This window comes from Coenobita brevimanus, chromosome 96 (assembly GCF_032717465.1).
Source record: "Coenobita brevimanus isolate Jiangsu-jjx chromosome 96, ASM3271746v2, whole genome shotgun sequence".
NCBI lineage: Eukaryota > Metazoa > Arthropoda > Malacostraca > Decapoda > Coenobitidae > Coenobita > Coenobita brevimanus.
Genome location: NC_137049.1, coordinates 23,070,652 through 23,095,608, shown reverse-complemented (window position 1 = coordinate 23,095,608; position 24,957 = coordinate 23,070,652). Strand labels below are relative to the sequence as shown.

Here is a 24,957-nt window from a genome sequence, read left to right as displayed (position 1 = left end):
GTCGTATGCTTTTCTCCAAATCCATGAAAGCCGCATACAACTTCTTTCCCTTCTCTAGAAACTTTTCCACTAAAGATCTAAGAATGAATATCTGATATTTAAGATACGATAAAAACCTTTGTTGAAAGGAATAGGGCCTACTTGTTTGGATCTGAACATCCGTGCTGACTGTTCTAGTACAGGTACTGATATTGTTTTGGAGTTTGCTTCAACAGCAGTATCATTGACTCAAACAACAAACATATTTTTCCTGCCGTCTGATGGTGAAAGGAGTGGACCATTGGCAGCAGCAGTTGCGTGTTAAGATGTTTGTGACAGTCTGGAATATTTCACTGAATTACAACGAGGAATGCCAGCACAGAATATGTGATGCCATGCCGGGACCTCCTTGCCGAACACATGTACACATCTGCCTGATAAATGCCAATCAAGATGCATAAAGTCTGTGAGGTGAGGCTAAGGGCGGGGAAGATAATCTTTGGGGGAATTGCATTGTTTATGTTGATGAGAGGCCACAAGAAGATGAAGACGGAGCGAAAAGTTGTGGATCGCTTGTCTTGTTGAGACGTCTCGGTCTTACTACCTCATAAAAATCAACTGGAGTTCAGTACTTAGTATACTGGAGATCAGTAAAGGTTAACAAGAAGATTCTCAGTCATGGCAGCTGAGAATACCTCCAAATGTATTGAGTTCTTCAGAAACATTGGTCGACTGAAGGTGCGTTTATGTAACCGAAAAAGAATTATTGATTAGTCATTGTCATCATTTTATAGTTTTAGTGAGGAATTAGGCAAAGATAACAGGTTGAGTACCGTATTGTATGTTAGTTAAGTGATTCTGACTATACATTGGATATAGTATTAGTTTGTAGTATCAATGTATAGAGTCACCTCAAGATATAACAAGGGGAAACCATTGTTAATATGGTCATTCTCTCCAACTATTTGGTTTAGGGGGCAGGGTGGCTTGGTGGTAGAGCATTGGACTCGGGGCCTGGGGGTCTTCAATTTGAGCCATGCCTGGTAGCTGCCGTGCCGGGAGGGGTAATGCCCTCCTGTCATCTAGCAGGGCTATATGATCTAATAAGGTCTAGTTTGGGGGAACATTTCCCTTTTTTTTTTTTTTTTTTTTCCCAACCATTTGGATAATATCAGATGCCACTGATTTTTTTTTTTTTTTATTATTAGTTTTGAATCTGAATCTGTGTATTGATATGACATGCACTGTCTTATTAGCTGAATGAATATGCAGAGACTAGTAACTCTTCTTATTAGGCTAGTGATTTCCTTCAGGCAAAAACTTGTCAATTATAAACATGCAGAACTGGGTTAGCTAAAATATAGCTAAGCTACATGACCTAAGTAAGGCTATTGCCCTTTAATTTATTTCATAACAGTATCACATAGCCAGACTACAGTATTGTAGATGTTATAAGTTTGCAGAATCATACTATGCCTGGTGATGAAAAAATAAAAATAAAAATCTTCATAATTAAGGCTTTACTTCAGGTTGTACTGTAAACTGTTATATATAGGTCAGAGTAGTTACTTAAGTTTGATATATTGCAGCATCTGAAGCGAACGGGCTGGATTCGACACAACGTCAGTGAGCCAGAGACAGTATCAGGTCATATGTACCGCATGGCTGTTATGGCTTTCCTTTTGGATGAAGGTGATAATGTAAACAGGGACAGGTGAGTTAGGATTGGTAGGGTTAACTTTTTTTTTTTAAAGTCAAATGACACCTTATAAAGTATTTGCTAGCTACTTAATGTGTGACAGTTTGGCACACACACATCTGACTCATTTTGAAGACAGTCTGACTGTACAGTGTATATTATGTGACTGTTTTCTTTGTTTATCCAGAGTAATGAAAATCTCACTGGTACATGACATGGCAGAGAGCATAGTTGGTGACCTCACGCCACACTGTGGAGTCTCAGATGATGATAAACGCAAGAGAGAGGTGGCAGCCATGGAGCACTTTAAGACCCTGGTTGGAGAGAAATCAGGAAATGAAATGTATAACCTTTTCTTGGTAAGGTTTCATTCATGAGCCCTCTAAGAGTTGTGTTGATATCAAAGTATTGTGACATAGCTGCAATTGAAATCTGTTTACAGTATTAAGACAGACCTGTACTATTCTGATATCTATAAACAGTGAATATATTCTCTATCTATCTATTGCCAGACGCCTCAATCCCGTTTGGGGTGGCCACAAACAAATCGCCTCCAAGTCGCCCTGTCCCCCGCCATTTCACTGCCCTGCTCCCAACTCACACCCCCCTCTCTCATATACCTCTCCACCCCATCCCTCCATCTCATCCTCAGTCTCCCCCTCCCTCTTCCACCCTCCACCTTACTCATATACACTCTCTTCGTCAGTCTTTCACCCTCCATCCTCTCCACATGGCCAAACCACCTCAGTGTGTTCCTCACAACGCTTCCTATCACATCCACATCCACACCACAACGCTTCTTTATATCCTCATTCGTCAGCCTGTCTCTCCACGTGACTCCACAGGCTCCTCTTAAATAACTCATTTCCACTGCTCTCACTCTTGACTTGTGTCCTTCCAACAATGTCCAAGCTTCACTTCCGTATGTTAGAGTTGGTATCACAATACTGTCATGTAGTAACTTTTTTACTTCCATGCTCACTTCCCTGTTTCTTATCACTGCTTTCAAGGAACCAGCAACCTTTCTTCCCTGCTGTACCCTTTCAAGCACTTCACCCTCCAAACCTCCATCCTTACTCATCACACTACCCAAATACTTAAACGTACTCACATTTTCCAATTCCTCACCATCCAACCTCGCTGTACATTCACTGACTTCACCTCTCTCAAAGACCATCACTTTACTCTTCCCTACATTCACCTTTAGGTTCCGTTTCTTACACTCTCCCAAACTCATCCACCAAGCCTTGCAGCTCCCCTTCGTCTTCACTCAACAACACAGTATCATCTGCAAACAACAGTACAGGGAGTTTCCAAACACTATCCTCTCTCACCAGGGCCACTCCAACATCCACTACCCTACCTTGTACCTCTTTTATTACCCCATCCATGTACAGATTGAACAACGATGGAGACATGACACATCCCTGTTTCAAACCAACTTTCAAAGAGAAAAATTCACTTAGTTCACCATCCACACGCACTGCAGCCTTCGCACCATCGTACATACTCTTCACAGCATTCAACAACTTCCCATCTACTCCATATATTCTTAACACTTTCCACAATCCTTGTCTATCCACCCTGTCATATGTTTTCTCCAAATCCATGAAAGCCGCATACAACTTCTTTCCCTTCTCTAGAAACTTTTCCACTAAAGATCTAAGAATGAATATCTGATCTACACAGCCTCTTCCCTTCCTAAAGCCTCCCTGTTCTTCTCCAACTAATTTCTATGTTCTTTCTCTAACTCTGTCTATAAGTATCCTACCATACACTTTTCCTATTATACTAAGAAGACAAATGCCCCTATGATTACCACACACTTCTTTTTCCCCTTTTCCTTTGTACAAGGGAATAATTATACCTGACTTCCAATCCTCCGGGACTCTACCTTCCTCCCAGGCCAATCTGCACATCTTCCACATCCATTCTACTACTATCTCTCCCCCATGCTTCAGCATTTCACCACACACTCCATCAATTCCTGGGGCTTTCCCCGATTTAACTTTCTTCATTGCTTCCACAACTTCTATCCTACTGATTTCTTCCTGTCTTCTCACCTCCCTAGTTCTCCCAGCCATTCCCCAGCCACTTATACTCGCATTACTTCCATCCTCTACGTTCAACAATTCCTTAAAGTGTTCTCTCCATCTGCTCACTTTTTCTCCCTTCTCCACTAGTAATCTACCATTTTTATCTTTCACTCCCCTGCTAACTTCACTTCCACCCTGTCTTACTCTTTTCACTTCTCTCCAGAACATTTTCTTACAGTCCCTCCACTTTACACTCAAATTCCTTCCAAATTCCTCATCCACTCTCTTCTTACTCTATCTTACTAATCTTTTCACCTCTCTCTTCCTTTCCACATATAACTCTCTCTTCCGCCTCTCAACTTCTTCCACGCCCCTATTTCTCATCCATTCATTGTGAATATATTGATAAATGATATTCATATTACCAGTTGTATATAGCCCTTTGATTATTGTACAGTATTATAATTTTACATCTCAAATCCAGTGACATGTTTCATTGATGTATTCTTGACAGCTCCAGGTTTTATTTGTTTTATGGGAGATGTTTTGTAGTGAAGGGGTCAGTATAAGCTTGATCTAACCTCTCTAATCACAGAGCCACCCCCAAAACTGAATAAAACCACCTGGAGGTAACAAAAGTAAACCAGTAATAGTACCGGTATTCATCACCAAAATGAAGTTTAATTGTTGATCTGTTGCCAGACGCCTTAATTTAGGAGAGGGCAGCCACTGACAAATTGCCTCTGTGCCACCGTTTCCATCACCAACTCACATCACCCTCCCTAATATACCTCTCCTCCCCATCCCTGCAACTCATTGTTGTTGCAAGAAATAACATTTGCTCTCGATTTGTTCCCCAGGAATATGAGGAACAAAAGACCCCCGAGGCACGACTTGTCAGAGATCTGGACAAGTTTGACATGATCCTGCAAGCCTTTGAATATGAGACTGACCAGGACCGCGTTGGGTCACTTGAGGAGTTTTTCAAATCTACTGAAGGAATATTTACACATCCTAAAGTCAAGGCCTGGGTTGAGGAACTGTATAAACAGAGAAGAGAATCAGTTAAGTGTACAGAATGATTCTGTGTCCACTAATTTAGTCCATAAGTAGAGATGTTGGCATATTCATTGTGTCTGTTCCTGTTTTTCCTGTTGTAGTTACGATCATTAACACTCTGTCTCATATGAAGATTTTGTTCAGACGAAAGCTCTCATCAGAACAAAATTTTAATGGCCTTAGTTGGAATGGAATGCTAGACTTGTTCCAACTGTGAGAGGGTTATTAGTGATATAATTTACATTCAGGTTCCTATGACTCAGTCTCAGCTGCATAAAATCTTTTGGCATTAGCTGAAATAGACCATCAGTACTTGAGTTGTGTGGATCTTGAGAATGTTAAATGCTTCTGCATGGTTACATTTGTATATTTATTATTGCTAATTCCAAATGATTTTATTCAACTTTGGAGAGCCTAGTAATAGTGAAGGGTTTGATAGAGGCTATAACTAACCCTTCCAGTATGAAAAATCTGTCCTAAAGTTTATAAAATGACTCTGAGATATTCATTCATCATTCATTCATCATCCAACCCTACATTGCCTCATGAGAAGCGTAGGAGCCCGGGGCTTGGCAAGTTGGTCCTGACATTTAAGATGAGAATGACCAGCCTCACTCATCCCTGAGTAGCATTACGTGAGCAGTAAACCCCAACCACCCCTTTGATATAAACCTTCACCAGCTCAATCCGATTGGAGTGCCGTAATTACTCACTAAACCACCAGGCGCCAAAATCTGGTTATATGGTTACCACCCGGCGTAGTAAATGGTTTCTTGGTGTACAGGAAATCATTTGGCTTGTCAGTCAGTGTAGGGTCACCTACAGTCAGAAGGAAGAGGAAAGAATGAAGGAAAGAAAGACAGAAGAGGGAGTGTAAAGGCACCTGTAGGCAGAAGGACGAGGAGAGAATGAAGGAAAGAAAGACAGAAGAGGACTCTGAGATATGTGGAATAAAAAAAAAAAAAAAATCATTGGACTGAAGAGGTTGAGTCCCTTGCATTTTGTTTGGGTTGTGGAGCTGAAAATGCTGTTACTGAAAATCTGATGTATGTACAGTATGATAAAGTTTCCAGCATGCTCCTGCAAAGTTCAGAAAATTTTTTACATTGCACTTAACTCTGTGTTATTTAAGGGACACATAGGGGAATTAAATGATATAATTTTTTATGTTTTAGAAAATTACCCTGAGTTTTTGGTGTGCTTACACTGGAGTATATGCTACTTGAGTTTTGCCATTACTCTGCATTAACAGTGATATTAAGAGTTTTCAAGATGACCACTATCAATGCTCAGTTTTGAAGTATGTTAACAGCTGTTCTGGGTAGACAAGGGTACCTTTTTAAGTGGTGTTAGTTACAGTATGCCTTTTGTTTATGCCTATGTGGATCTTCTGTGCATAACTTTATTGTTAAATAAACTTTTGTAAGTGAACTTGTTCATTTGAATGAACTCATTACCAAAGGGAACATGAATAATCTAACAATTACTGTCAGACTGATGAAGATTTATTGGAGTAACACCTAGCTAGCTATGTCATCTGATCATTTTTACCTTACTTGAAAGAGCACATTTTTGCCATGATCCAATAACACTACATGGAAATATGCTGTACTAGGACTGGCAAGCTATCTTTTTCAAATGCTTCAAACTTCAGTGTAAGTGTTTATGTGGTGTGTGGTAGGTGGGGGAGCTCACCATCCACTCACTAAATGTAGTGCTGCTGTCAGGTGTCTGCCCTTTCCTCTTCTCTCTCCATTCCTTCCATCCTTGTCTGTCTTCTTTTACTTCATTCTTTTCTTGTTCTTATGCCTACGGGTAACTTTACACTTCACCTTCTGTCTTTCTTTCCTTCATTCTTTCCTCTTCCTTCTGCCTGTGGGTGACTTTACACTGAGTGACATTCATATGGTTTCCTGTACACCAGGAAACCATTTACTACGCTGGGTGGTAACCATATAACCAAATTTTGGCGCCTGGTCGTTTAGTGAGTAATTATTGCACTCCAATCAGATTGAGCCAGTGAAGGTTTATATCGAAGGGGTGGTTGGGGTTTATTGCTCATGTAATGCCACTCAGGGATGAGTGAGACTGATCACTCTCATCTTAAATGTCAGGACCAACTGCTTAGCCCTGGGCTCCTACGCTCCTCATGGGGCAATGTAGGATTGGATGATGGATGGATGGAAATTTTTTTGGTTGAGTAGTTTCCTTCTGGCCTCTTTTGACTTTTCCACTAATTTTACTGGAGGCATAGTTTGGAGAATTATTGTTCTGTCTGCTTGAGCTCTTGTTTCGGTCATAATTTCTTACTTGTTGGATTCCCATCCGTCAGCCCACTCAGTCCTACCTATATATAATCACTGATCAGATTAGTTTTGTCATTGCTTGACTGTGCTCTGTCATCAGAGTTTGGTTATTCTGTACTGGCCCCCAGCTCCCTTTAGTTCCTCCAGGATGCCCTCAAATTCAAGCTCAGACATACCCTTGGCAGCATCCTCTGTGTTATCCACATCATTGCATTAGTTTATCCAATACAGAACACTTACAAGGTTATTGTGGATGTGGAAGATTGACATTGCTGAGAGGGGGGGTCAGTTGGGTGAAAGGTGATGGAAAAGTGATAAAAAAGTACATCACTAGATTCAAGGAATTAACTTCAGCACTATAACGAGATTTCATAAATTTTAGCTTGCTGTTTCTGAATGGATTTTACTTGGCCTAGGAGAGACTTTTTCACTTTTGGGGTGTGTGATCTGTGTATAGTTATCATTTATCTCTTCAGTTCAAGAGATTATTTCCAAATAAAATGAAGTAGTCTAGAAATAATAATAATAGTAATAATAATGATGATGGTTATGATACCACAGTAAAGGTGTCAGTGTACTCAAGGGGTTAGTGACAAATAGTAAAAGGAAACTAGAACTGAAAGTATTAATGAAATGCATTTTTGAGAAAAATTGGGTGCAAATATCATTGTAAAACAGAAAAAAACTTAGTCCATTGACTGGGGCCCATATTCTTGTTGGCTAAGGTTGCTACTTATCACCTCTTCTGTACCAGTGTCATTTTTACTACGGTATGTTGATATTTTCTTGTGTGCCATTTTTCCAGTTTGTCTTGACATTTAAAAGAACAATGCGTATACAAAATAATAAGGTGCAGTAAATTACTGAAGAGGATGTGTTAGAAGGCATCCTAAGCCAGTGAGAATACAACTTTGGGTGATGTTTTCCTCAGATGGATAAATTTGTCTGTGTGATATGTATGGCTGGTGGTGGTACTGTCAAAGCAGAGGGAATGTGGCCATGTGTAGTTTGCCGCAGGGATGTGGTATGTAACATCATACTATGCAGTGTTTGTGATAAGTGGGTGCATAAGAGATGTAGTGGTATTAGAGGTAGACTTTGAGATAATGCTGATTTTGTGTGTGCAGCATGTAGAGATTTTCAGTCATAAAAGGATTGATTTTGCTGGTGAGTCTGAGTGTGTGAAGGAGTTTTGTTATTTGGGGGACATATTATGTGCTGGAGCTGGGGCCGGAGTTAGCTTTGTGGCTAGGGTAGGAAGTGGTTGGAGGAAGTTCAGGGAGCTTTTGCCTCTTCTGACATTGAGTGGGTTCTCCCTCCATTTTTAGTGATCTTTGTATGCAGTGTGTGTTGGGACTGTAATGCTGTATGGTAGTGAGATGTGGGCAGTAAAGGAAGAGGATATTCATAGGTTCAAATGTACAGAAATGGCATTGATTAAATGGACAAGTAGTGTGTCCTTGAATGCAAGGCCTGGGGAGGGGGGGCAAGGATTATAACTGGAGTTGAAAGGAAGGATGGGACTGGAGGGTATTGATGTTGTGATGAGGGGGGGTAGATTGAGATGGTTGGGCATGCTGAGAGGATGGAGGATCACACTTGGGTGCGGAATGTGAGAAGTGTGAATGTTGGGTGTAGGGTTGCGAGAGGTAGATAAAAAAAGACCTGGGTTGAGGTCATGGAGTGTAACCTCAGGGATAAAGGACTGAGTAGGGAGACTGCTAGAGATTGAGCAGCATGGACAGCCACCATTAGGTGACCAAGGCCGACACATGCAAGCATGTTGGACTTTTTTTTTTTTTTTTTTATAATGATACATTATGAATACTAATATTACTGTACCTTAATAAAGAACGTCTTACAGTACCAGTGTAAGGGCCAGTTGATGTAGAGTTTAACCTTTTGAATAGAGAAGGGGTCTCCCACTTGAATATAATTGCTTGATGTCAGACCTTAATATAGGACGTCTGACAGTACCAGTGCAAGGGCCAGTTGACGTAGAATTTAACCTGTTGAATAGGGAAGCGGTCTCCCACTTGAATATAATTGCTTGATGTCAGCCAAAATGTTATTCCTAAGTGTGGTTATTGATTGAGCCTGTGCAGGTTTATATCCATGGGGTGGTAGGGGCTTAGTGCACACCTAATGGCACTCAGGAATGTGTGGCATCGTAAATGTCAGGACCGTCTTGCCTAGCCCTGGGCTCCTATACTCCTCTAGTGGCAACACTAGATTAGATGATGAATGAGTGAAATGGAAGTTAAAGAAAGCTTGTTAGAAATTATTAACCTCTTCACTACATGTACTGTGGGTCACAAAAGTATCGGTGCACAGGGGGTCCAATGCCTACCAAAAACATTCGATGAACTGCTAATGTTTACCAATGTCTCATTGTGTATGAACAGTGTTTGTTTATGTAAACATAACATTTGCTGTATGTTTGCAAGAGGATATTGCTAGTTGGCAATACATGACACCTGCTGACATCAGGGCTACAAATGTGTATTAGGTCAGACACTAATATTTCAGTGACCTTCATTCTGTGGTCCCAGACATTTCACGCATATTGTGCACTGATACATTTGTTGTCCCTAGTACAGTACATCATTACATCTTCCAAGGAGGCTCTGACTTTGACTGTGTGTGTGTATGTGTGCGTGTGTGTGTTTTATGCGAGGAAGAAGGAACTAAAGGCCGTAGGCCGGCTATTGTTCCTTCCAAGAGAAAAACAAAATACAAGAGAGAGCCAAATTCAAGATCCGATCATTTCGAGATGCCTGGACACACTGCATTTGAAAGACTGGAGATCATAGGAAGCAGGAAATACAGACAAAGGGAGACAGTTCCAGAGTTGACCTGTTGCATAAATGAAGGACTGGGAGTAAAGGTTAACTCTTGCATTAGAGAGTTGGTCAGAAAAGGGATGAGAGTTTGCTTCTAGACGAGTGCTATGTGCCCGTCGTAGAGGTGGAGGAATGCATGCAGACAGTTCAGAGGAGCAGTGACCATTGAAGTAGCGATAGAAAAGAGATAAAGATGCAACAGTGCAGCAAAGAGACAGAGGTTGAAGGGAGTCAGTAAGAGGAGGAGAGTTAATGAGACGAAAAGCCTTTTTCTCCACCCTATTGAGAAGAGCTGTATGTGGAGAGCCTCCCCACACATGAGAGTTGTATTCCACACAGAGGTGGATAAATGCAGGGGTAAAGAAGGAATGGAGTCGGCTTAGCACACCTAATCTCTTGGAAGCAGATTTTACAAGAGATGTAATATGATCTTTCCAAGATAAGTCCCGAGTAATTGAAACCCCAAGCAGGTTCAAGGATGTTGCAGGATTAAACTGAATATTATTAAACATTAGTGGGTATACCTGTGGAAGATTTTGTCGGGTTGATAGGTGTAAAAACTGATTCTTTGATGCATTAAAACAACCAGATTATTTTTATCTTAGTCAGAGATACGAGCCAAGTCAGACATTAGGTGTGCCATAGCCTCATCCCTTGTTTGTTGAAGTAAATGCTGAGATGGACGTTGCGGGAACCGAATGGAAAGGTGAAGGGTGGAGTCATCAGCGTATGGGTGGATAGGGTTAGATGTACAGCTTAGAAGAAGGTCATTGATGAATAAAAGGAAGAGAGTTGGTGATAGGACAGAGCCCTGAGGAACACCTCTGTTGATAAATCGAGGAGAAGAACGATGGCCGTCTACAACAGCGGCTATAGAACGGCCAGAATGGAAGCTAGAGATGAAGGCACAGATAGAAGGATAGAAACCATAAGAGGGCAGTTTGGAAATTAAAGATTTATGCCAGACTCGATCGAAAGCCTTAGAGATGTCAAGTGCGATGGCAAAGCTTTTGCCAAAGTCCTGAAAGGAGGATGACCAGGAGTCTGAAAGGTAGGTGAGAAGATATCCAGTGGAGTGTCCCTGACGGAACCCATACTGATGATCAGAAAGAAGGTTGTGATAGGAAAGATGCTTTAGAATTTTTCTATTAAGAATTGACTCGAAAACTTTTGAGATACAGGATGTTAAAGCAATTGGACGATAGTTAGAGGGTTGGGAATGGTCAACCTTCTTTGGGACTGGCTGAATGAGAGCAACCTTCCAGCAAGAAGGAAAGGTACAAGTTGATAGACAAAGACGAAAGAGTTTGCCTAGGCAGGGTGAAAGCACAGAAGCACAGTTCTTGGGAACAACAGGAGACTCCATCAGCCCCATATGCCTTATTAGTACTGAGGCCTGTGATGGCAGAAAATACATCAGCTGAAGAAATTTTAATGTCAGCCATGAGGAAGTCAGAGAGAGGAAGTGATGGAGGAACAGCACCAGAATCATCTAAGGTGGAATTGGAGGAGAAAGTCTGAGCGAAGAGGTCTGCTTTATCAGTAGAAGAAATAGCTAGAGTCATCAGAGTAGAAATGAGGAGGGAAGGATGATGAGGGAAGTTGTTAGAAAGACTTTTGGCAAGATGCCAGAAGGAGCGGGAAGAATTTGAGTTGGAGAGTTGAGAGCATTTAGTACAGATGAAATTATTTTTAGCAGAGCGAAGAACAGACTTAGCACGATTCTGGGCAGAAACGTATAAGAGATGTGATTCAGGGGTGGATTGGCTCCGGTACCTTTTATAGGCCCTCTCCTTGTTGCGGACAATATTAGAACAAGCGTGATTAAACCAAGGCTTTCTTGCATTAGTCAAAGGAAATGAGAAAGGAATGTATGTTTCCATACCCGAGAGAATGACCTCTGAAATGCTCAAGGCACACTCAGGTGCCTCCCGGCCATGGGAGCAATTTGCATTCCATGGAAAGTCAAAGAAGTACTACCTGAGGACCTCCCAATCTGCGGCTCCAAAGTGCCACAGACGATGTTTCATTGGAGGGTCCACAGGCCGTACCGGAGTGACAGGACAGGTTAAGGTGATAAGATTGTGATTGGAGGAGCCCAACGGAGGGAAAAGATTAACAGTGTATGCAGAAGGATTAGTTGTAAGGAAGAGGTCAAGTATGTTGGAGCTCTCTCCAAGGCGGTGAGGGATGCAGGTAGGGTGCTGTACAAGCTGCTGTAGGTCATTAAGGATAGAAAAGGTGTAGACTTGTTCACCAGGTGGATCAATGAAAGGAGAGGAGAGCCAAAGGTGGTGGTGAACATTGAAATCTCCTAGAATGGGGATTTCAGAGAAAGGAGAAATGGATAGAATGTGTTCCATCGTAGAAGTAAGATAGTCAAAGAATTTTTGATAGTCAGTAGAACTAGGAAATAAGTAAACAGCGCAGATATATTTAGCTAGAGAATGACAGGAAAGCTGAAGCCAGAGTGCAGAGAATTCAGAAGAATCGAATTTACGAACACAAGAACAAGATAAGTCGTTGCGTATGTATACACAACAGCCACCTTTGGCTTTGAAATGAGTATAGAGAAAGTAGGAGGATACAGAAATGGGTTATCTGTCAGTTGCCTCAGACAGCTGAGTCTCAGTTAGAAAAAGGTGAGGTTAGGAGAGGTGGTGCTCAACAGAGCGAATGTTAGAGGAAAGGCCATGAATGTTCCAGAAATGTAGAAGAAGAGAATCAGACAGTGGTTCCAGGCAGCTCGAGTCGTCACCGGGAGAGGGGCGGAAGGTGGGGGCATTTATGGTCCCCCCCCTGGGGTCTCCGAGGCCATGTGTTGTGCTGCCATGATTTTTTTTTTTTTTTTTTTTTTTTTTTTTTTTTTGAAAAGGAAGTGTAGTGTGTACTGTGCATGTAGTTTGGTGTTGATAGAGAAACTTGTATTGGAGAGCATGCTGGTGTGTGTGTGTGTGTGTGTGTGTGTGTGTGTGTGTGTGTGTGTGTGTGTGTGCACACGCGCGTGTGCGTGTGGGGGGGGGCAGACAATATTGAGAAACTATTGAATGGAATTGCACCAGATTTGGAATGTTGTTTGAGGATTATATGAAATAAGTGATAAAGTTTTTGATGAGAGGTCATGGTATAAAGGCAAGATGATGATGCTTTGATAGAAGTGTGTGCTCTTTGAATGGTCTTGTTAGCAATGCTGAAAGTGTACCCATTGAGATCAAGTCCGTTTCTGTGCATATCTCTTTGTTAATGTATCTCGTGAATATGTGATCCAGTTTGGCTCAGATTAACATATTGTATGTGGATCTGGGGAGTGGGGAGAAATAATTAAGTTTTCACGCAGATCAGTCATAGGTCACAGTCAGAGTTGAGGGTGAGAGAAACATCTCATGAAAGCTTGGTTGATTTTGAATCAAACATGGAACATATTGTGTGTGGGGGATGGGAAGAAATTATTGGATTTTGGTGCAGATCATTCAGAAGTCAAGATCAAAGGATGCATGCAGTGTTGCTATAGCCTACAGTACTCCCTCTTTATCAGCAGGATTTTTTTTTCGTCAGTTTCGAAGATAGATTTTTTTTTTTTTAAAGCTGGGAATTACTCGTATTTATTATTTCCAAGGCAGGCACTGGCAAGTCTTCTTATCAACCCACCAATCACTGCTTTCATCTCTACCGATTTCTTTCTACACATCTCACTCTAACTTTTAATAAATAACAAATTATTCTTTTCTGTATCTGTACTTCCTTCTGTTGAAAATAATAAAATGTTTATGTAAATATGCACCAGGCAGTGCCAGCTGTCTCCTTTATGTTATGTAGCTCCATAACCGGTCGCTTGCTTTCGTCTCTACTCGTTCCCATTTCCACATCTCACTCACCTGTAATAACTAACAATATTCTTATTGCCCGTAGCTGAACAAGTATTCAGTGTCGATAAGACAGGCTTGTGGTGGAATGATATGTATAAAGGAAGCACACTTTTAATAATTAAAAATTATGTACAGTACGCATAATATATGAGTGGTTGTGTAAGAACCATATAAATACAGTATATTACATAATAATCGGTATTGACGGGTTTTACGTATCCATGGCATCTTAGGAATGTACCCCTGTAAATAGAGGGAGACCTGTACTGTCTGGGCATCCTATTTAGTTTTTGTAATTTTTCGGCTTAGGATATATTTTTTAAACCGCCGTGCCCGCCGCAGGACCTCCCACCTCACCACCCCCCACACCACCACCGAGCCGCCACCCCACCACCACCCCAGGAGGACACTGGTGAGGTTAGTAGTCCCGGGCAAGAGGGTCATCAGGGCATCACGGCCCTGAGCCCCTATTCCCCGCAAGTGCCCCAACCCCAGGTGATCAGGGGAACCGAACTACTGTGCGGGCGGGGTGGTGATCGTCAGACCAGGGGTGGGACTGAAGCTAATTCAGTCCCAGGTAACAGTACCGTAACACTGTATTGACGGTCTTGTTACACCCTCTAGGGCAGGAGGCCCAAGGCTACGGCCTAAATAAAGAGAGATTGACAGACATAGGCTACGGCCTAACAGAGTGTGCAAAGGGGAAGGTGACCCCAGGCTCCGGCCTTAACACACTAAGGAGAGAGAGTTGCCCTCGTGCATCCCTCTCCAGCTGCTCCTCGGCTACGGCCAGAATACGGTCCAGGGTAGAGAGACCCTGCTACCGTACGTGTAGCGCTACCCGATTACGGAAGCGGCGTCCCGGGGTCGGTACCCTGCTGCAACGGACGGGCGAACCAGTTCGCCCGTTAGTCGTCTTCCGTACGGGCAGACACTCGGCTCCGGCCGGGGCACGTACCAGGGTAGAGAATTCCCTGCAGGTAGGATCTGTCCGTATTGGAGAGAGTGTGGCCTCTGTGCCCCTCACTCCGGCTTGTCTCCTACTACGGGAGGAACACCACGCAGGCGGTACCTTGCCACGGCGAAAGGGCGACATCGATCACCCTATAGGTGTCCCCCGTACGCCGGGCAAGTTCACGGCTACAGCCAAGGTGCACAATAGGGGAAGGAGATCCCCGACTCAGGCCTACAGACACACTCAAGGGACCACGAGTAGCGTGAGTCTTCCTTTAGCCTCTCTCCCTTCGGGGAGCCCTTCGTCGCCATCCGGGCATATAGTCCCGGATGAGAGACTAGAGTGGTGGCAAGGCCCGATATCGGACCTACCGCCCACACCCGGGAGTTCCTTGTCCCTGCCGGAGCCCCACAGGAGACGCTGCCGCAGTCCAGCCCTGACGGCGCCTCTCCCCCAGAGCACCCGCAGTCCCAGGACGCCCAGGCCCGCCGCCGCAGTCTACAACGAAGGCGATCCAGGCTCCCTCACTCCCCGGAGGCAGAGGTAACAGGCCCGACTGCTCCGGTTGTTCGGCCCCAGTCCCGAGGGCCACCGATCAGGTCGAGGCCCCCAGACCACAGGGCCTCCCTGCACCCCACCGGCACGGCCCTAGTACAAGGGTCGCCCCTCAGGTCGAGGCCCCCAGACAGGTGAGCCTCCCTGACCTTAAGTAAAACAGTGAACTATTAAACCCAGGAAACAAGGGGAAAGACAGTGACAGTGACCAAGAGTACAGTGATAGTGCTTACACCGAAAACATATTAAACAGTGGCCCACAAGAAACTAGTGCCATCGGGGTAGGAAGTGTATTTTGACAAATGATTTAGTCCCTCCCCACATCAAGGAACCAGGGAGTTTTCTGTGAGTCCAGAGGTAGGTGCGCGGGCGAGTTGAAAGATAAGTGTACGCAGGTGACAGTGTCGAGTGTCGCTATCCGCACCCTACCTCTATTATAGTAATATCCTCGAAACAGACTCTCAATCTCGGTATTCTTAAAGTGAACAACCCCAGTTTTATATTACCCTTCAGTGACATAAGAATCCCTTACAATAATATAAAGTGAACAACCCATTTGCATAATTACCTTCCAAGTGACATTAAAGAATACCCGCGATCTCCCTGTGTAATAGTGATAATATATATGATCATTCTGTGAAGCCAAGTGTAATCCTGTATCTCTGTTTCTCTATATACTAAATATCATTGTATGTACACTGTTATGAGTAGGACCTAGGTAATAGATGTGATACGGTATACTGCTTGGTTTTTATGTCCTGTTCCTTTGTTAGTGCTTTACATCCGGTCTAGAAAGAGGACCCCGTTTCAGTAGCTAGTGTTTTTACGACGAGAAGTCGCCTTAAAAACACAGCATTACATTTTTAATTGGAGATGTTATATATATGTAGCTTCCATTCAGTCACGTAGTTGAATAAAATCATCTGTAGTAGTAAGAAAAAACGAAAATAACGTCATCGGTGTGAATTGGTTAACCTCCAACAGTAAAAAAGGAGCATAAGCAGTGATGTGAAGCAAGGCCAGTGGGAGGTGGGGAGGAGTTGGAACCAGGGTTAGTGCATCAGGACACTATCGTTAGCCAAGAAAAATTCATTTTGTACCTTGACTATAAAAAACGGTAGTTGCTGGGATAACTGGTGTAATTTTCGTTCCTGCAATAGGGATTATTTTATCTCCCTCCTATATTGCCCTGCCTCAGCCTAAACTAACTAATCCTACCCTACTTTTCCCTACCCTATACTACCCTAACCCAGCCAACCCGATCCTAACTTTCCCTACCTTATTTTACCCTAACTTTTCCCAGCTTACTTTACCCGAACTTTCCTTACCCTACCTTACTCTACTGTTCCCTACCCTACACTATCCTACCTCAGCCAAACCCATTCCAGCTTTTCCTGCCTTACTCTACCCTAACCTTACCTACCTTATGTTACCCTAACTTTCTCTGCCCTGCCCTACCCTACCCTACCCTATCCTGCCATAACCGACCCAACCCTTCCCTATCCTACCCTGCCATAATAGTCCCTATCCTACCCTTCCCTACCCTACTTTGCCATGATAGACCCTACCCTATCCTATCCTACCCTTCCCTACCCTACCCTGCCCTGCCATAATAGACCCTACCCTACCCTTTCCTACCTTACCCTGCCATAATGCTACCGTACCCTATCCTACCCTTCCCTACCCTACCCTACCCTTCCCTGCCATTATAGACCCTTCCATTCCCTATCCTGCCATAACCAACCCGACCCTTCCTTATCTTACCTTAACGTACCAAATAACATGTTTTTCTATTTCTTCTATCTACCTTCTGACGATTTTCTTCAGCTTCGGAAAAAATATCGAAATGCAGGGGTTAGTACAGCCATCATCAGCCCCTTCACTATCAGGTATCGCCTAAGCTGAATGAAATCGTGCTGATAGCTGAATCAAAGTGAGTTGTTCTCGGTCTGAATCGGTTAATGCTTCTGTCCCATCATCTTGAGAGGGTTTTCTTAAGCTGCATAAAATAGTCTGAAGCTGGTAAAGAGTAGGAGTAAAGACGTCAGCAGATTGAGCATGCTGTGTCCTACGCGCCACTGGTCGAGTCCCGGTGGGGGCCAGATGTTTATATATCATCTAGACGTTACCTGGGCATAGGTTGGTGTCCTACCCTAAATGTTCTGGACCAACGGAAGCCTAGCCTTGTCCCCTACGCTCCAATATATAGAAGTTTGTCAGTTATTTGCATCACGTTAACTATTTACACACACACACACACACACACATCCAGGTACCCCACCAATACCTGAAGACAGCCTACCCACACCTACACACCCTACCCACACCACACATCCTACTCACACTGACTACACCCTACCCACACTTCCACACACCCTACCCACAACAACACACTCCCTACCCACACCTGCACACACTCTACCCACACCACACATCCTATCCACGGCTACAAGCCCTACTCGCACCTTCACATACCTTACCCACACCTTCAGACTTGCTACTGACACCTCACACCCTACCCTCATCTACCAACATCATACACACTACCCACTCCATGCCCACACTTACACACACCTTACCCACACCTTTACACACCTTACCTACACCTCCACACCTCTGCCTACACCAACACACATTCTACCTACACCTCCATACCCCTATCCACGCCCACACACATTCTACCTACACCTCCACACCCCTGCCCACACCTCCACACTCCTGCCCACACCCATACACACCCTACCCACACCTCCACATACCCTACTCAGATCTCCACACCCTATCCACACTTCCACATAATACCCACACCTCCACATACCCTACTCACACTTCCACATACACTACCCACACTTCCACATTCCCGACCCACACATCCACACGCTCTACCCTTATACATTTTTTTCAATCACTGCGTTCATCAAGCATGGCATTTAATGTTTAGTTCCGCTGAGTTGCTCTGAGTCCAATAAGGCTATACATCTTTAGCCATAGCAAAATACCAGTTTTGTAATTCACATTGAAAAAGTATCAATATCTGGTCTCCAAGTCAGTGCATTAAGATTCTTTCGTTAGCCAAGAAAAATACACGTTATACCCTGGCTTTATCAAAAACAGACCTCGCAGGGATAAATTTGTTATTTTCGTTCTTGCAAGAGGCATATTCTATCTCCCTCCTACTCTGCCCTGCCTCAGCTTAAAGCCCAAAACTAACCGTACTTCCCCTTACCCTACACTACTCTACCCCAACCAGCCCAATCCTAACTTATCCTACCTTACTTTACCCTAATTTTACCCACCTAACTTTACCCTAACTTTCTTTACCCTACTCTACCATAGCCTACCGCAACGTACTTTACCCCACCCTGCCATAACCTACCCAACCCTTTCCTACCCTACCCTAACGTACCTTATGTAGCTCCTTTACCACTCTAACACTCCTGACGATTTTCTTCAGTTTGGGAGAGGATTATCAAACTGGAGGGGTTAAATTCAGCCATCATCAACCCCTTCACTATCAAGTGACATGTAGAGGTGTGCGTTACGTAGGAGTACTACTGGGCCTTGAAAGCAGGCTGTGAAGCCTATGCCCAGAGTCGGACCAAAAAAAAAAAAAAAAAAAAAAAAAAAAAAAAAAAATCCTCAGCTGAATAAAATCGTGTCGTCAGCTAAATCAAAGTGAATAAGTCGTTCTCGGTCTGAGTCGGTTAATGCTTCTGTCCCATCATCTAGAGTGAGTTTTCTTAAGCTGCATGAAATCGTCTGAAGCTAGTGAAGAGTAAGAGTAATGACGTCACGGATTGAGTGTGCTGTCCTACCCGCCACTGTTCGAATGCCGGTGGGGTCAGAATATGTTTTCATATCATGTAGATGTTACCTGGGCCTAGGTTGGTGTCCTTCCCTTAAATGATCTGGACGAACGGAAACTTAGCCTTGTCCCTTACGCTGCAATAAATAGGATTTGTCAGTTACTTGCATCAGGTTAACTATTTACACACACACACACACACACACACACACACACACACACACACACACACACACACAGTTACAGATACTTCAGTCATTCGTTTTTGCTGTTTAATTGGTATTTCCTTTGCACACACACACACACACACACACACACACACACACACACACACACAGTTACAGATACTATAGTAATTCCTTATTGTTGTTTTAATTGGTGATTGCTTTGCACACACACACACACACACACACACACACACACACACACACACACACACACACAGTTACAGATACTGTAGTAATTCTTTATTGTTGTTTTAATTGGTGATTGCTTTGCACACACACACACACACACACACACACACACACACACACACACACACACACACACACACACACACACACACACACACACACACACATCCAGATACCCCACCAGTACCTAAAGACACCCTACCCACACCTCCACACACCCTACCCACACCAACACACTCCCTACCCACACCAACACACTCCCTACCCACACCTCCACACACTCTACAGTACTCACACGACACATCCTACCCACAGCTACACGCCCTACTCACACCTTCACATACCTTACCCCCACCTTCAGACATGCTACTCACACCTCCACACACCCTCCCCGCACCTACCAACATCATACACTTTACCCACTCCTTGTCCAGACCTATACACACCTTACCCACACCTGTACACACCTTACCCACACCTCCACACCCTACCCACACCTCCACATATCCTACCCACACTTCCACATGCCTTACCCACACCTCCACACCCTACCCCACATACCCTGCCCACACTTCCACACCCTACCCATACCTCCACACCCTGCCCACACCTCTACACCCTACCCACACCTATACGTACCCTACCCACACTTCCACATACCACACTTCAACAATACCCAACCCACACTTCCACACACCCTACCTGTTTTTTTTTTTTTTTTTTTTTTTTTTTATCATAGCGTTCATCAAGCGTGGCGTTTAGTGTTTAGTTGTGCTGAGTTGCTATGAGTCTAATATAGCTTAATATCGTTGGCCATAACAAAATACCAGTTTTGTAGTTTTCATCAAAGAAGTCTCAGTATCTGGTCTCCTAGTTAGTGGATTTGGATACTTTCGTTAGCCAAGAAAAATACACATTATACCTGACTTTATCAAAAATAGACCTCGCAGGGATAAATACTTAATTTTCGTTCTTGCAATAGGCATACATATTTTATCTCCCTCCTACTCTTCCCTGCCTCAGCCTCAAGCCCTAAACTAACCGTACTTCTCCCTACCCTACAGTACTCTACCCCAACCAACCCAAACCTAACTTATCCTACCTTACTTTACCCTAATTTTACCTACCTAACACTACCCTAACTTTCTTTGCCCTACTCAGCCCTACCCTACCTGAAACCTACCTTACCCTATTCTGCCATAACCGACCCAGCCCTTCCCTACCCTACCCTAACGTACCTTATGTAGCTCCTTTACCACTATAACACTCCTAACGAATTTTCTTCAGCTTGGGAGAGGATTATCGAACTGGAGGGGTTAGATACAGCCATCATCAACCCCTTCACTATCAAGTATCTCCTCAGCTGAATAAAATCGTGTCGTCAGCTAAATCAAAGTGAATAAGTCGTTCTCGGTCTGAATCGGTAAATACTTCTGTCCCATCATCTAGAATGAGTTTTCTTAAGTTGCATGAAATCGTCTGAAGCTAGTGAAGAGTAAGAGTAATGACGTCACAGGCTGAGCGCGCTGTCCTACCCGCCACTGTTCGAGTCCCGGTGGGGGCCAGATGTTTTTTTATCATTTAGACGTTACCTGGGCGTAGGTTGGTGTCCTACCTTTCAGTGTTCTGGACTACCGGTAGCCTACCCACGTGCCCCTACATCCCAATAAATAGGAATTGTCAGTCACTCTGCTTTATGTTGATTTTTGCACACACACACACACACAATTACAGAAGCTTTTGTAATTCCTTATTGCTGTTACACACACACACACACACACACACACACACAATTACAGAAGCTTTTGTAATTCCTTATTGCTGTTACACACACACACACACACACACACACACACACACAATTACAGAAGCTTTTGTAATTCTTTATTGCTGTTACACACACACACACACACACACACACACACATCTTCGTGCTGAAGGTGTTAAACTTTATTGTTGGACACTATTATTATTATTATTATTATTATCATTATCATTGTTGTTATTTTTATTATTATTACTACTACTACTACTAGTATGATTATGATTATTGTTTTTCTGGCTGATGTCCCAGGGTCCTAGACTGGCTGACTAGGGAAAATCATTAAGACTCCCCTGGCTACGTGCTCCATCCGGTCAAGAGCACGGACTTCACGCATTCCACGCACAAGATGGCGTCACCACTGCATTCCTGGGAAGACAAGAGGTCAAGTGGACGATACTATGCGTTCTTTTTTTTATTTTTTTTTTTTATTGACCCTAAATTGCTATCTCTGCATCTTGAATGCGGAGCTGCAACTATAGATTAACACTAGAATACGAAGCTAGTCACGAAGGGCTATGGAATGGTGTATATAGCTCGTAGTATTTTTTAAACTGAGCTACGTGAAATAAATTGCTATAGGACGAAGATATGGAACAAGGAAAACAGAACTACAGCACGCTCAAGATGGAGAGAAGGCAATTTTTTTTAGTTATGTATGGCGTCTTTTCTCTCAGGCTCCTATAACTCACTCTGTATAAGATCGTCTGGCGTCAGCTGGTACATACTGCTAGAGTTATGTCGATGGTGAGGGGGTTAATGGTGACGGTATTAACACTCAGGCTTCTTGGACACACACAGCTGAGTAAAATCGTCTGAGCCAGCTGGTATGGAATACTAGAGTTGTCCCGAGCATCAGGGGGTTAATTAAGAGCATGTTCTAAACCCCCTTATGCTTGGGACTACTCTAGTATTTCATTCCAGCTAGCTCAGACAATTTTACTCAGCTGTGTGTGTCCATGAAGGAGCCTGGGTGTTAAAACCGTCACCATTAACCTCCTCACCATCGACATAACTAGCAGTATGCACCAGCTGGCGCCAGACGATCTGGTTCATTCGAGTGGGTCATAGGAAGCCTGACACGGTAAATAAAATAAAAGGGGGGGTATAGAACAGCCATATTCCTAAAGGTGTATATCGCTGCCACTAAATGAAACCCCTTTATCTTCCTCGTCGTGTATTTGTATTTTCCACCTTGTCTTCCTGAGTGCATGTCTAGGTATGTGTCCCGTGCCTGTCTCAGTGGGTGGTGGATGTGTACTGTCAGTGTAGACAGGTGTGGTGTCTAAGTTACTTTCTATTTGGGGCGCTCTCTATATACCCAGGAGTCGAGCTCAGGTTTATAGCAGGCAATTAGACTATATCAATTGCCACACTTTTAAAGTTTCCTCTAAACCACTGAGAATTGAACCCAGGTCATTTTCATCAGCAAGCCAAAGCCATGCTAACTGTGCCACTGCGCTCCCGGTAGATGGGCGCCTCGAACTTGTACTGCATATTATTTTGTATCACTAATAACCAGCCGATGCTGAACTACAATGTGCAGACTAGGAAGTGCAACTTAGAATCTTTAAGAGTAATTTAATGCTGAATAACTTATCACATTAAATTAGTGATACAAAAACTAAACATATGATAGAAATTCTTTAATGAAATTTTCTAATACGTGTACAAATTACAAAATATGCACTGCACAGGAAAACTGTGTTTAGTGTTCACACCTGTGAGAACTTTGAGACTGAAAGTACATCAACTGTACTGATGTACAAAATTAGAAATTGTGAACTGAAACCTTGGATCAACCTGATTTTAAACATTCAAAACAAACCCTAAAGTCTGTCCACCCTAACTTGACTTACATCTTGCAATTCTCCATCTTGAATGTTGAGCTGTTACAACTGACAGACTGAAATATCACACTAGTCACAAATAAGTTCTATGGGAAAGATGTAGAGCCACAGTACTGTCTCATTATGTCTACTTAGATACAGAAGGACTCAAATTTGCCTTGTCAAGTTATGGTGAACCAACTACAATGACACATATACACTCTTAGATAATATGATGTGGTTATGAACTGTGCGAAAAGTTGTGCAATGATTGTACATGGTTTATGTACAAGATATAAACAAACTCATATATTCATATAATGATACACTTCCTATCGTACACTCAGCTTCATCCCCTTCAATATGATGATGTCTTTTAAAGTTAATTCCTGCTGCCTCCAGACTACTATATTTCAATCAACTTAATAGGTTAACGAAGGCTGTACGTGATCCTTCCAATAAGAAAATTCTTAATTAAAGGTAGCAGCAGTTGCTAATGAAGGCTGTACGGTATGTAACCCCTCCAGTTCAAAGTACTGTACCTCTACAGAACTTTTATTCAGTTTCTCTCCTAAACTGGTTTAAAAAAGGTCATACGTGACCCCTCAAGTTCAAAGTCTCCCATTCTGAATGACATAATTTAAAGGTAGCAAGAAAATGGATTAATGAAGGCTGTCTCAAACCCCTCCAGTTCAATGTCTCTCCAAGCAACTTTTATTGGCTTTCCCTCCTACTAAGCAGGTTGCTGAAGGCTATACGTAATCAACCCATCCAGTATGAATACTCTTTGAAGGTAGCAGGAAAAATAAGCAAGTCACTGGAGCAGCTTGAGTCCTGTAATCCAATGATGTACTTTATTATACTGTTACTACCTGTACCACCAGACCATTATACTGTATTCATCTTCAGATAGAAGATCTAGTACTGAAGGGGTTAATCCAGTTCAAAGTCTCTCCCAAGGTGAATATTATCTGAAGCATGACTAAAATGGTAAGTTCATCTTTAGACTGGGGTAGTCAAAACTGCAATTCTAGCTAATACTTAATCTTCTGGTCTTGGTACTGTAACACTTTGTGTCTGATATTACATTTTATTTTAGCTATTTCTATTTTTCATTTAGCTTTGGAGAGAGTACATGAACATGAGTTATCAACTCTTTAACTACCGGGAGATTTTTCCTAGGGTGATTAAACTGGCTTAGGGGACTCCTATGGTGACTGAACCTTTTTTTTTTCAATCCTTTTAGATTAGCTGATGACAAGTGAAGCCAGACTGGACAAATTTTAATACTATAAACCAACATGTCAAATGAAAAGACTGGTTAAAAGAGGCTCCTAAGGTGATCAAAACTGCCTACAGAGCATTTATTCTATCCTAACACAGACTCTTTAACTTCATTCAGCTCAGATGATGGCCAAGTGTAGTTAGACTGGAATGTCACTATGACTGGTAACCAAGAAGACTCATTCCCATCTCATAATAAGACTCCTATTCCAGCAACCAATACAATACTTAGAACTGAACCTGTGGGAGTGGCCCAGTTCCCTCTGATGAAAAACTGGTTGTAAGGGAGTCTTCCTAAAGCGATTCTAGGTGCCTAGGGCATTTGTTCTAACCCGACACATCCCTAACTCCATTTTAGTTTAGCTGAGAGCAAAGTATGACCATACATCTGACTAGTAACCAAGAAGACTCTTTCCTACCTAACACCTAAAGCTCACAGAATTTCAAGCAACCACTACTTAGCATGGAAATGGGAGAAATGGAATTCCCCCGAGCTAAGCCCT

General features: G+C 43.0%; 1 protein-coding gene across 2 annotated transcripts in view; it reads left to right on the top strand.

Moving 5' to 3' along the window:
- Nucleotides 1–552: 552 nt before the first annotated feature.
- LOC145413542 (5'-deoxynucleotidase HDDC2) overlaps nt 553–24,957 on the top strand; it is a 136,836-nt gene continuing 112,431 nt past the window's right edge. Inside the window, exons 1-5 of one of the 2 annotated variants that reach the window (XM_080283235.1) lie at nt 553–717; nt 1,569–1,693; nt 1,866–2,037; nt 4,575–4,778; nt 21,594–21,655. In XM_080283235.1, coding sequence (XP_080139361.1) covers nt 658–717; nt 1,569–1,693; nt 1,866–2,037; nt 4,575–4,778; nt 21,594–21,614 — 582 coding nt within the window. In that variant the 5' untranslated portion in view covers nt 553–657 and the 3' untranslated portion in view covers nt 21,615–21,655. Of the gene's footprint in view, nt 718–1,568; nt 1,694–1,865; nt 2,038–4,574; nt 5,647–21,593; nt 21,656–24,957 lie in introns of those variants that run through there. The other variant, XR_013899735.1, reaches the window with a different exon arrangement.